Consider the following 12493-nt stretch of genomic DNA (forward strand, 5'->3'; position numbering starts at 1 on the left):
AAAAACAAATAAATAAATACAATCAGCATTTGACACGAGTAATGATCAGAGTTTGTCTTTAAAACTGCACCAGTTCTCTCAGGTACACTTTTACATGTGAATCACCTGCGAAGTTTTTCTTTTTTAAGCATCTTGGAGAACCCGAGACTGTGTAGAGAGGTCTGTTTTTTTGCAGCTAAAACGCGACAGCCTTCATTATATATTTTTTGCACCCGGAAACACTCTCTTCCTTAATATCCGTCTTTATGACGTACAAACATTTCTCTGTAACATTTCACGGTTTGTAAAATAAACGTTTGGACATCCGTTTTCTTCATCTTTCTCACTGACCTATTAATGCAGAAAGCACTAAATAAAACATTTAAGATGAAACTAAATGAATGACATAATGGTTGCCTAAGACTTTTGCACGTGTTTGTGTGTTTGTGTTTGTGTGTGGGTGGGGGGCTGTTACGGTAGCTTAGTGGTCAGCACACCTGCCTCCCACCTTTGGGGTTAGGGTCTCGAATCCTGCCTCCGCCCTGTTTGCATGGAGCTTCCATGTTCTTCCTCCTGGTACTCCGGTTTCCTCCTCCAGTCCAAAGACATGTGTTGTACATGGATTTTCAAATTGCCATAGTGCGTGATTGGGTGATCCAGGGTGTCCCTCACCCTTCACCCCAAGTTCCTGGGATCGGCTCCAACCTATGACTCCCCATAACTCCTATACATGTAGGATACGCAGCACAGAAAACAGATGCATGTAGGCCTATGTATGTATGTGTGTGTGTGTGTATATATATATATATATATATATATATTAGTACCAAAAGCCATTAGAAAGTATCCCCATGTGTCTAAGTTCAAAATATCACTTAGTGCACGTTTTTTGTGTGTGCATTTAATATGAAAAAAGATTGCCAAATCATTGAGTTGTCTCAATGTATCAAATAAACAGGGTCTTTGATTTATTTATGTACTTTTTAAATGAATACAGTAAGTGATTGTGTGCATTTGAGCATACAGTATTAGCAGGAAAAAAAAAACAACAACATACAACCTAGCAGCAAAGGCAGTATGTTTTTCCACTAAACAGGAAATGCAGACTGGTGTCTTGGTGTGTGACGGGATGATCTGTGTGCATGCGTTTTTACAGTGAGGTGTCGAATAATCCGTGTACATTTCGTGTACATGTGCTACACATTTCCTTTCATCGGTCTGCGCATGCGCGCCGAGCCCGTCTTTCAATATTGCACTTTTTTTTTTTTTTTTTCTTAGTTAAAATGGCTGCCTTACAGATTTAAGCCTCAACGCTCCAGGATCAAATACCTTATTCAGCAAAGCATAATAATCGCAATCCGCCATTAAGACCGCATCGTGAAGCGTCCTAGATGATTGAGTTTTGCGTTAAATAGATGTATGCTTTGGTTTCAAGGATGGAAGATCTATTTGTTTCATATTTAACCCTTTGCACTCCGAGATCCGCGTACAAATGAGGTAAAGTAACGGCTTTATTTGTCGCCATATACGCGTTTTACGTGCATTGTTTTTTTTTTTTTTTTTTTTGTTATTATGGTCTTAATACTCGTTTTTGTATTCCTCCTCAGTCGATACCATGGAGCAATAAAAGAAAACACCCCGATGCCTTTTGAAAAGGACATTGTTCGTCGGTCTTTGTACGTTTTGTGTACAAGTGCATGTCTGTTTTCAGCCTACAGTAGTCAAGGCCTACATACAATCCCTGAGCACTACCCTACCTTACAAAGTAGTGTGCGAAAATTCTACCTCTATAACAGCGTACTAGCCAGACATACATACTATTTAGTGTGTGTGTGTGTTTTTGTTGTTGTTGTTTGTTGTTTTTTTTTGACTAGCCAAGGCAACCCGCTGTAGCGTTCTATTTCAGAATACTGTTTAGTATAGAAGTGCGCGAGTGTAGACGTCGTCATGACGACTTGACCTACTAGTTAGTACGGAAGTACGTACCGTTTCTTGTTACTAGGCTACTAACTTCAACGGGACGTCTTTTATACCTATAGTGAGTCTTTTTTTTTTTTTTGGACATAGTAATGTCAATGTCACGATAACGATATCACGTCTCGAAAATAATTGCGATAAACGATATTATTGTCATTTGAAGACCATTTTATGAGACTGATATAGCGGTGATATAGTAGCATAATAACGCAGTTACACCAACAAACTTTTAATTCTTAAGAATATTCAGACATTGAAATAGTTTTTATATCTTCTGAGTCGAGTCAATATTTCGTGATGTATTGCTCTCGACTAAAATGGCTTCGAGTGTCGGTCAACGGCGTTTTAGCCGACAAGAAAATGCAAAAATTATACCGAATTGTCATGCGTTTTATATGTGAACTTAAACGTGCATCGACAGAAACCTGTGAAGACTGGTCTTGTGAAAACCGGATTTCCTGAAATGATAACATTACAGTGAGTTCACTACCGTAATACGATATCGTGAACTATTTCCGCTTTAGTTACCCGTCGTGCGTGTTTTCGTGCGTCGTTACGGAAACGGCGTATTCACGACGTGACTTAAGTTCAAGTTCATGTCACGTGATTTAGCGCAGAAGCAGGTTGTAATATCGGGTTAATGTTGTGTGTAAAAGTCTGATTAATGTCTTGTGTATAGGAAGCGCTCGGGTGAGTTAATTAACCCGTTAGTAAAGCGCTTCAGTTTACCGCTGTTCAATCCCAGATGTCACTGACTACGACTGGATTATCTAAAACGCTAGAACTATTCTTTCTAGATTTTTCTTCTTCAAAACACATTGTTAGAGCATTGTTAATATCTCATGTGCCATTTTTTCAACCAAAATATTGGTGACGTTCATTCTTACGTAAACAAACACGCCTGTAAATACGACGGGCGATATCGAGGTCGGCAAAAACGACCGAGGTCACGTGCGTATAACGTACGATAAATCGATAACGATTGATTAATTAGCGTGACAGGCCTATGTAGTGTACCTTAAAAAAAGATCTAAGGACAAATTTTGTACCCTTCATTTGAGGTTTTAGAGTACTTTAAATATGTGCTATGATTTCAAATTCTGATTGTCTTGAATGGGAAAAGAAAAAGAATATGAGATGACTACATGACTATTACATACACGCTGATTACGTGTCCCATCTGACAACCTCTGTTCTGAATCTCTTCACAGAAAAATGATGCATCAAGTAGCTAGCAACAACAATGACTACGGCTTGGGCGGCCTAGCCGAAGATGGCCAGCACTCCAGCAGCCACTTCGAGTTGTGCGCCTCGCAGTCGGGCAAATTCTACCCGTCCGGCCCGCCTCCACCGCTCCAGCTGCCCATCCCCAACCTGCCCCCCTTGCCTCAGAGCATGATCAAGCCCATGTCGTGCCAGATGCAGGACTCTCAGAGCGACTTTCTGCCTCAGGCTGTGCGCATGAGGGCTGCCGAGGCACCGGAAGGCTCCAAGAAGAAGAAAGGACTCGGGAAGACAGGAAGACGCGGTAGACCTGCTGGTACCACCAAGTCCGCTGGGTATCGGACAAGCACAGGAAGGCCGCCTGGGACCACGAGGGCAGCTGGGTTCAAAACGAGCCCAGGGAGGCCTCTAGGGACAACCAAAGCCGCTGGCTACAAGGTCAGTCCCGGAAGGCCTCCAGGCAGCATCAAGACGTTGGCCAAACTCAACAAACTGGACTATAGCGCCTGCAACGGGGCTCCCTTCCCTTACACGCTGATGCAGAAACGGGCACTTTGCGAAACCACGGTTAAAGAGAAAAACACTAGCGAATGAGAGCAGGCTTTTGTATTTATTGGGAAAGGATGAAACCGTGTATATCCATGGAGTGACGTTTGCACTGAGGCAGGACTCACGAGGCAGAAAGGCAAATTTTGATACCTAGGCTTAACACTTACTATGTATGTGAAAGTGTTACATTGTCATGATCATTTTCGTATTATCTCTATCCAAAGAGCATTATCATTCTCTCACACTCGTAAAGGAGCAATAAGTTGATTTCTGTTTCTTTTCATTAGAACGCAATGTAATGAAACCTTCAGGAAAATGAATTCCTGGCGTGTTATGTTGCGATTAGACGTGCACCCTAATGGAAAGGTTCGTGGCAGACGCAGGCGAAGTCCTTTCCTTTCTACGCCCTGTCCAAGAGAGAGAGACTGACAAGCAAATCCCAAAAAAAAATTGCCGCTTATTGCTCCTTTACACATATATTAACTTACTGTACAAATGTGCATGATAGTAGTCTTGTGAAACAATAACACAGTATGTATTATATTAGACATTTTTGGGCCAATAGTATTCACTCAAGCAAATGTATAGAGAAAAAAAAAAAAAAAGAATCACTTTTGTGTTGTTTTTAATCTTGTTACCTAACTTTTGATAACGTGACTGCTCGAGTCCTCGCCGTTCTGTAGCGACATCCGATTTCATTCCGCACTCAAAATGTTAACGAATCAATATCACGTGCATATTTATCCTTCTTTTCTAACGTGTTACGTGATTTGTGCTTTGCCTGTATTGTCTTTGGTATGAACTATCTTTTTTTGTGTTTATGGAAAAACGTGGTGCCCTTTCGCAGTAGTGTCGAGTGACCATCGAAGAATATTTGCATTTATTCCTTTTTTTTTTTTTTGGTTTATTTGTTTGTTTGTGGTTTGAGATGAGAAAAACGAATCAGTGTAATGCTTTACAAACCTCTTTTGTAAATGTGACTGTGAGTTGATAGCTTAGTATATCCTGTAGTGTTCCTGTTCCATACAAAAATAGTCATGTTTATCCAAATCTGGAATGCCATGGTTCAATCTTTTGTTTAGTGTTGTGTAAGCAATTAGCATCCAGTCTGCTAAAACCAATAAACAAATATCACTTAAGCAAGGCTGCTTGCATGGAAACTGCTTCTTATGGTTTTTAAAACCATATGGTTTGACAGAGGTGCCCAGTGTTCACGAGATGAGCGCCAGATCCAGCGCGACCCTGACCAGGATAAAGTGCTTACTAAACAATTAATCAATTAATGTTTAGTACATATTTACCCGCATTGTTACCATGGTTTTACTATGGTACATTATGATAACTAGCCCTGTGATAGACTGGTGTCCCACCCATGGTGTGTTCTGGATCCACCTCTGCCCTGACCTCAATAAAGCGCTTATTTAAAAAAAAAATGAATGAATTAATGTCGATAACATATTTAGCCATGATGTTTTACTTTAGTGCATTCCTGTCTCGCACCCAGTATTCCCCGGATGGTCTCCGGATCCATCTCAACCCTGACCAGGATAAAGCGCTTGCTAAAAAAATGAATGAATGAATGTTTATTACATATTTACCCTGGGAAAACCGGGCACAAGGTGTGTACACGGCATGGACTGGTACCCCATCCATGATGTGCTCCCATCTTTCACCCAGTGTTCCTGTGCTGAGCTCAGGATCCACCTCGACCCTGACCTTGATAACCGAATATTCATAAATGAATGAATGTATGATGGTAACTCTGCTTATGATATACATGACGTGCTTCATTCATTTGTATAAAAGTGCATTATTAAGCGTTATTAAGCTTCCAGATTCCAGATCCATGTAAATGATTTATTTCCAGAAGATTTACCAGGACATATACGACTTATGTCTAGACCAGTCCTGCATGCAGCACAGCAAGACCTGTTAAGGTAAATTTCTTTGCTGGCAATGTCCATATCTGCTAGCTTCATTAGCATGAATAGACTTGATAACCAATTGTCTTTTTATATTATACCTCGGTTTTTTATTTTACTGAGGAGGGAAATGTGCCTACATTTCCCTAGAACGAAAAAAAAACCCCTAGAATGATTTATTTTTATTTTATTTTAACGTGATATGGGGTTTGTTGTTGTGTGTACGTGTAAAACACCACAAATGGCAGCTAAGTACCCGGATGAACCTCATGACTTAACGCGCGTGCATGGAGTTTAAATTCAAACAGCTCCGAATGCTAAAAATCCGTTAAACGGTCGTTTTCTAAAAACGACAGATTTAGGCTATCAATGGCCTGTAACAAAATATATCGTAAACTCATCATTAATAAATCATTTCCCCTAACCCAATCAATGTTATGTAGAGATTACACATCAATCCTTTTCTTCTTCCTCTTGTTTGTGTGAATCCCGGGCCGTGGTGCTCGTCTACCTCAGGGACATGTTAACATTACACTGGCCTGTTTTCACTGAAGCCCAAAATGGCGATTCAAGCCGCCAAACGACGACGACATATAATTTCAAAACACTTTCCCCGTCGCAGCACGGTTTCGTTTTCTGGTCTTTCGATAGCTTATTACGATGTTATCACGGTGTAACTGGCTCGTACGGTTGATATTTATGGCCGAAGGGTTTTGGCGAGCCTGTCTTAAAATGGAGGAAGTTTATAAACTGCACGTCTTTTGTTAGGACGAGGAAATATACAGCGCTGAGGGCTTGCAAAAAAACAAAAACCCAACAAAACCTTAAAACCATCACCTCAACGCTTAGTGACTGTATTACATACACCATGGGACATAGATAAAAAACAAACAAACCCTGTTACTGATAGTATTTTTCCAGGGATACAATGTATATTATGGAGCGTTTTATAGCCTGTGAATGTAGTAGACTGGGGGTTGGGTGGCACTGCCGGTCTCTCTCTCTCTCTCTCTCTCTCTCTCGCTCTCTCTACAGCACTCACACACACTCACACTAGGCAGTCAAGGCTTTTGCTTTAACATGACCAGGGCCACGATCAAAACAAGCCATGCATTTCCATGCAAAACGTGCTTCCGACCCGCTCACGTTTTGCACCGTGGCTCGGTGAAAGCAAGCGAGGCACTGACTTCTTATTTTCTACCGCCAATGAACTAATCTCGTTACATTTGTGTGTGTGTGTGTGAGAGAGTGTTTTTTTTAAAGAGTAAAGCGCGATACTAAGAGTAGAAATGAAAGCCGAGTCCAGGCCTAACGTTGTTAGTAGTGCCGCTTTCTGCAGATCCGGCTTTCACAAATCGCCAAAAAGTGACTCCTCGCCTTCCCCTGTGAACGGATACCGGATGGTTTTGTCTTGACCGAGCCGTAAATGGTAAGATTTCGGCTACTTTTTCCTACCAGCGTTACATTGATACATTGTTTCTTTTTTTCTTTTCTTGTTAGTAAATCGAGCCGAGGTTCCAGCTCGGCCATGGCTGTAAGGCTTTTAAGGTCTCTGCATGGGGGGAAACTAGTGCAGCTTTAGCTTCCTGTACACTTTACTTACCCAGGATGTATGGCAGTACCTACCGCTCTTACCTTATAATATCTACATTAATCAAGTTTATTCGCAAACAATATCACGTTTAAGACGTGTCCGAGTCGGCATGTCGGCTTTTCTGATTGAATCTGGGTGCTTTCAAGGTGTCTTTTGTCTGCTCTGATGGACATGACGGCCTAAACGAGGGCGCCTCGAGCATGCCTAATTAAAACCTAAACATGAAACGGTGTTAGAACAGTGTTATTTATTTATTTTTGCTTCCATGACAAAGTTCAGTCAGTCCCATTGGACACTTGTGGTTCTGATCATCCACATCATGTCAACGTTTAGACCTTAGAGGTTTGGGTAATTGAATGAAATGCGTACCTCTGATTGGTCAGTAAGCACCTTTGTCACCTTTCTGTTGACTTTTCGTGTTTACAATGTTCAAGACGTGTCGTTTGTTTTCGGCAGGACGAAGCCATGCCAACATGAATCACTCGTATAAAGTGGGCGCCAAGGATGGCTCGGAATGCCGCCCGGGCCCGCAGTGTCCGCAGGTCACTTCCTGCGGGCTCCAGCACGGCGCGAAAAAGCACTCGTCGTCGTTTGGATACAGCCAAAGGGAACCATCGTCGAGCTACAGTCCGCTTAGGAGGCTGCAGGATCTGACGGCTATGGTGAGCAGGCCCGATATGAGCTTGCAGGACAGGGACTTCCACGGGCGGGCTAAGGCACACGTGCACGGCTCAGAGTTCGGTCTCGGACTCGTCCAGTCGCCGCAGCCGTTCGTTCGCGGTGCTGATGATGGCGTGTTCAGAAACGTCCAGAATCTGGACAGGAACGGATTTTCCCCTGTGAGCTCGGACAGCCTGGAGCACATCTCGCCGATCCCTAACGGATTCCTGCATTTTGAGTCAAGCCTCTTTGACAGTGGGGACAGTAAGGACGACCATGAGGAAGAGGAGCGTGTGGCGCCGTTCAAACCTTCAGCCAGGAAATGCCAGAAAAGGGACTCTGCGAATGCGAAGAGCTTCTCTGGTTCAGGGCTAAACTTAACCTTGAACAGACATGAACGTTTTAACCCGGTTTCGAAAAGTACCCCACAGCCAGCACCAGACCCTTCTCCTAGTTCACCTTCGCTGCCCGTTGATGTCATGCTGAGGGATTTTGACAGTTCGGATGGCTACTCGGATAGCGATTGTGACCTTCCGAGCACGGAAAACTGCGCGTCGATGTTCAACGTCGGCCGTTCTCAAAGGCCAAGCTCACCTAGCAGCACCTACTCAGACCCTGTAAGCGCTACACGTGTCCAGTTTATCGCCTTTATACACATTAGTCGCCTCAGGGAATGTTTCTTTACCGTCAAGAAATTTAGCACATCAGGAGGAGAGATTTATGAGCGCAGGACTAGCACACTGACCGCCACAAGAAGGCGCGTGTAAACACTCCACTTATTGCGAGTAATCAGTTTCTGGATGGGGATAAAAACAACAACTCGGTATCCTAATCAACACAGCATTGCCAAAAAGATTAGCGCAGGATCTATTTTAAATTGTGGTGGAATTAAAAAAAAAAAAAAATGTAGTCTTTCAGTTTGATACCATTTTCACAGTGTGATAACTTAGTCCAAAAAAAAAATAAATAAAAATCAGCGTTTCAAGCTATCACGGTATTAATCGCTCATCTCAAAAACAAGCAAACTAGTCGTGGAATTTTTTTTTTTTTAATGAAACCCATGTGTATACATCTGTTGATTCGGATAGAGCTAAAATCCCAGAGTAACTCCGGGAATAATTACATTAACCCACCAAATCAGTGTTTTGAAAAAGTTAACGATCCTAGCATACACCTTCATGACTGTTAATCTGTTACGTCTCATTCCCATCAAAATGTAATAGATATAAGGTTTATTTGCATTACCGTCTACTCAGGGCATCATTGCTTTTAAATTGTATTTTTTTTCATAGAAGTTGTCCGTCGTCATTTTTTTAATCAAATGGAAACTTATAAGCATATAAACCAAACTGTAATACTGTTAGACTAAGTTCCCAGTGTATTAGGTACACCCAACCTGTATCTACACTCATTGGACATTTTATAAAGTGCACTTTGTAGAGATAGCGTTATTAGTTACTGTCTACTCTCTACGTCATTGGGATGAGACCAACACTGGTCCACTGGTAGAGTAGTGGGCTGGTGGACCGTTCTCAGCCTACATCAGTAATCGCAGGAGGCCAGTCAGTGTCGTCACACACACACAATACAAAAATCCCCGTGATTCATTTGAGTAGTCATTTGTCAGGTTTCTCACACACGCTACAAAAAAAATTGGAAATGTAGCCTCTGGGTAAATTTTTCATCCGTAATAAATAAGATAACAGATCAAACGTTTTGGAAAGTTTGTGTTGTTGAGCTAGTGAAACGTCGTACTGTAGCATATTCTCGCCGCGCGCTTACGTCGTCGTCTGAAAGGACACACGCTGGAATATTCCGCTGTATTTATTGCTGCCGATGACCCGTTGGGTCTGTATTCATCGGCCTGACTGTTGTAGTTTGGAACGCTCCTAGTGTCATAACTGGACATGTGAGCACCGTTAAGACGATCTTTTCTGTTACTAATGAGTAAAGGAGAGCGTAAAGATACTTTTGCGCTGCACGTATTGGTCGAGCGTTCTCCGACGTGTTACTCATCGGTTGTTTAAAAGTGTTGAAAAGATGTTTTCTTGCCACCTACTGCTAACCAGCTCTACCGGGTCCAGCTGTGTCATCCAACGAGAAATGTAAAGTTAAAAATGGATATGCAGAGTAGGGCGATATTCATGCATGATGTGAGTCATTGAGAAAGACGAACGTGCGTAGAGCAACAGCCAAGTCGTAGAAAATGGCCTGAAAAGAGTAGGAGTAACACTGATGAGGTAGTCTTGGTGAATCGAGGTTATTGTTGGTTTTTGCTAAAAATGAAGGCTTGTTGAGTTTTGCCGTGTGGCCATCGTCACGCCGCGTGGAGCCGTACAGCTATGAATCATGCTAGAGTTGTTCAGTACGGGTAGATGAATTTCTGTTCACGTCGGGATAGATTCGGTTCGTGCACAAAACGAGCACTCGCTAACGTGAACTCTTCTTTAAAGCGCACCTGTTGTGGTTTTTCAAATATTACCTTCCATGTAGCGTGAATGCAAAGTTTCAAAAATCAAAGCGCACGGCAATCGGAGTTATCGACTCCCAAAAGAAGGAATCGATTCTGAACAGCTGAATCGAGTCGTCAGTGATTCCAGACTTTACTTCCTGTACTGACCTACGTAGGTTTTTAACAAAAAGCCCCCCGCCTCTGGTCTTCATCGGCCGCTCGCTGACAGCGGCAGACCAATCACGACAGACTGGGACGTCTGACCAATCAGAGCAGAGTATGCTCTCTGAAAGGAGGAGTTTAGAACGAATCCTTTAGAATGGATCATTGAACGAGTCGTTTGTGACACCGGGGGGGAAAAAAGCTAACGCTGCGGTTTAAATTATGAGCATGGCAAAGTGTTTTTTGACCCCGGATGCATGTAAGTCTATCGTATGAGACCTTTACAACAAAATCAGGCACGTTTCAAAACCGTAATAGGTGCGCTTTAAAAAGAAACGAACGCATTCGACACAAGCCAGTGGTGAAAATGCGCGGAAATAAATGAGTACAAATTCTCTGTGTTGTTTAAAACAAAAACGATAACCGAAAGGAAAAAAAAAAAGATCTTTTTTTCAATGAAAGATATTTTTAATATCTTTAATATCACACCGTTATCGTTCTCGTCGTCGCGTTGTTGTTGACGTTGTTTAGCCAAAAGTATCTACTTTCTTTTTTTTCATTGAATTCCGGTCAGCAATGCCACGTGCGTTCGATAGCTGTCACGTATGATAAAATTAGGAACGTGTCAGGCAAGCAATGTAACGCGTTTACGACAGTCAGTCCGTACGTCCGAGGTTGTCTTTGTGACCGTTGCGGCCAAAAACGCTCGATTTTGCTCCAGCTTTTTTTCTTCTTCAAACTTTTTGAAGTTTTTGTGCGCTTTTTTCCCCCGCCGGAAAGCTACTTGAATCGGCGAAATTGTCGTCCGCAGGGATGTTTGTTGGTAAACGAGACCTTTTAGCGGTACCCGTGTTCGACCTGCGTGAATCGAAGACGGATTTGGCCGAGCGCGTGTCTCGACGACGTCACGTGACGCGTCTCGGCCCGAACCTGCGGTGATTTCGGAAAATCGCGAGCTCCTCCGAATATCGTGAAGTTCGAGAAGTAAGTAGAAGTCGAGAAGGAGGGAGTTGCGGAAACAGAAGGGAGGAAAAACACTGGAGTAAGGTGCTTGATTGTGTAAAAAAAAAAATAGACGGTAATAGATAGGCATTTTAATCAGTATTTTGAGAAACGTCATTGGTAGGCGTCCGATCGTACACTGACACTACCACAACACGTGGCGGTTTCATTGGGAGAGTCCCCTGACTGAACAACAAAAGGGGTCTATATTATAGAATAGTTATTATGATGTAATACCCAGTTGAGTGTGCGACCAGCTCTCCTGACTCTTCTCTATGGCTGTCCAAAGAGACATCACCTACCTTACCAACTCCTGCTGCTATATAAACAAGTCATTATACGCCACTTTTTCTTCCACAGTCCGACAGCCCAAAGAAGAAGCCTCTTCCAGAAGTGAAGTTCACCGTGGGTGATGTGGTGTGGGCCAAGTTTAACCGTAGGCCTTGGTGGCCCTGTCGCATCTCCATAGACCCCCTGAGTGAGAGCCACACCAGGATGAAAGGTTAGGCTTTCTACCGTTCATATTCATCCTCAAAGTTGTGGGCATGGCAGGTACGGCGTAAATATTACTTAACAGGTCCGTTGTCGCGAACTCTCGCACATCTCGTAAAGGGATACAGGGCCGAACAATAATTCTGTTTGTTTTTTTCGAGCTGAATGGCAATACTGACCCGATCGGTCCAGCTTTAAATGAACCCGATGTGAAATGGAGAACTTTTAAAGAGATTCCGGTCGCGATGTGGTGTTTCAGAGCCCAGCAGCAGGCCGTGTCGAATGTATTTCGTCCGGACGTTTGGGGAGATCGTGGACCAAGCATGGGTTTCTGGGAAAGCCACGTATGCTTTCGAAGGAGGCCAGCAGTTTGAGAAACTTCCCATGCGACAAGGCAGACAAAGAGACAAGGGTTACAAATACATGGTAATGTCTGCAATTCATTATTTGATTCAAGTTTGCTAAATGTTCAAAAGAGTA

At 42.9% G+C, this 12493-nt stretch overlaps 2 protein-coding genes across 3 annotated transcripts in view; both read left to right on the forward strand.

The window, feature by feature from the left end:
- The first annotated feature begins 1230 nt into the window (after positions 1-1230).
- si:ch1073-44g3.1 (uncharacterized protein LOC797133 homolog) lies at positions 1231-4873 on the forward strand. 2 transcript variants are annotated; one of them, XM_017484886.3, is made up of 3 exons: positions 1231-1476; positions 1587-1655; positions 3168-4873. In XM_017484886.3, the coding sequence occupies exons 1-3, from the start codon at positions 1472-1474 to the stop codon at positions 3772-3774; spliced, it is 681 nt and encodes a 226-aa protein (XP_017340375.1). In that variant the 5' UTR covers positions 1231-1471; the 3' UTR covers positions 3775-4873. The 2 variants fall into 2 exon arrangements, with proteins under 2 accessions (XP_017340375.1, XP_017340376.1); XM_017484887.3 differs by lacking the exon at positions 1587-1655 and having other exon boundaries at positions 1232-1476.
- A 1141-nt stretch (positions 4874-6014) lies between these two features.
- The window catches only part of nsd1a (nuclear receptor binding SET domain protein 1a), a 32525-nt gene continuing 26046 nt past the window's right edge, over positions 6015-12493 (forward strand). The window contains exons 1-4 of the mRNA XM_017484871.3: positions 6015-7080; positions 7702-8522; positions 11882-12023; positions 12273-12439. Of these exons, the coding sequence (XP_017340360.1) occupies positions 7719-8522; positions 11882-12023; positions 12273-12439 (1113 nt within the window). The 5' untranslated portion in view covers positions 6015-7080; positions 7702-7718. The remainder of the gene's footprint in view (positions 7081-7701; positions 8523-11881; positions 12024-12272; positions 12440-12493) is intronic.

Source organism: Ictalurus punctatus, chromosome 14, assembly GCF_001660625.3.
Source record: "Ictalurus punctatus breed USDA103 chromosome 14, Coco_2.0, whole genome shotgun sequence".
NCBI classification, from domain to species: domain Eukaryota; kingdom Metazoa; phylum Chordata; class Actinopteri; order Siluriformes; family Ictaluridae; genus Ictalurus; species Ictalurus punctatus.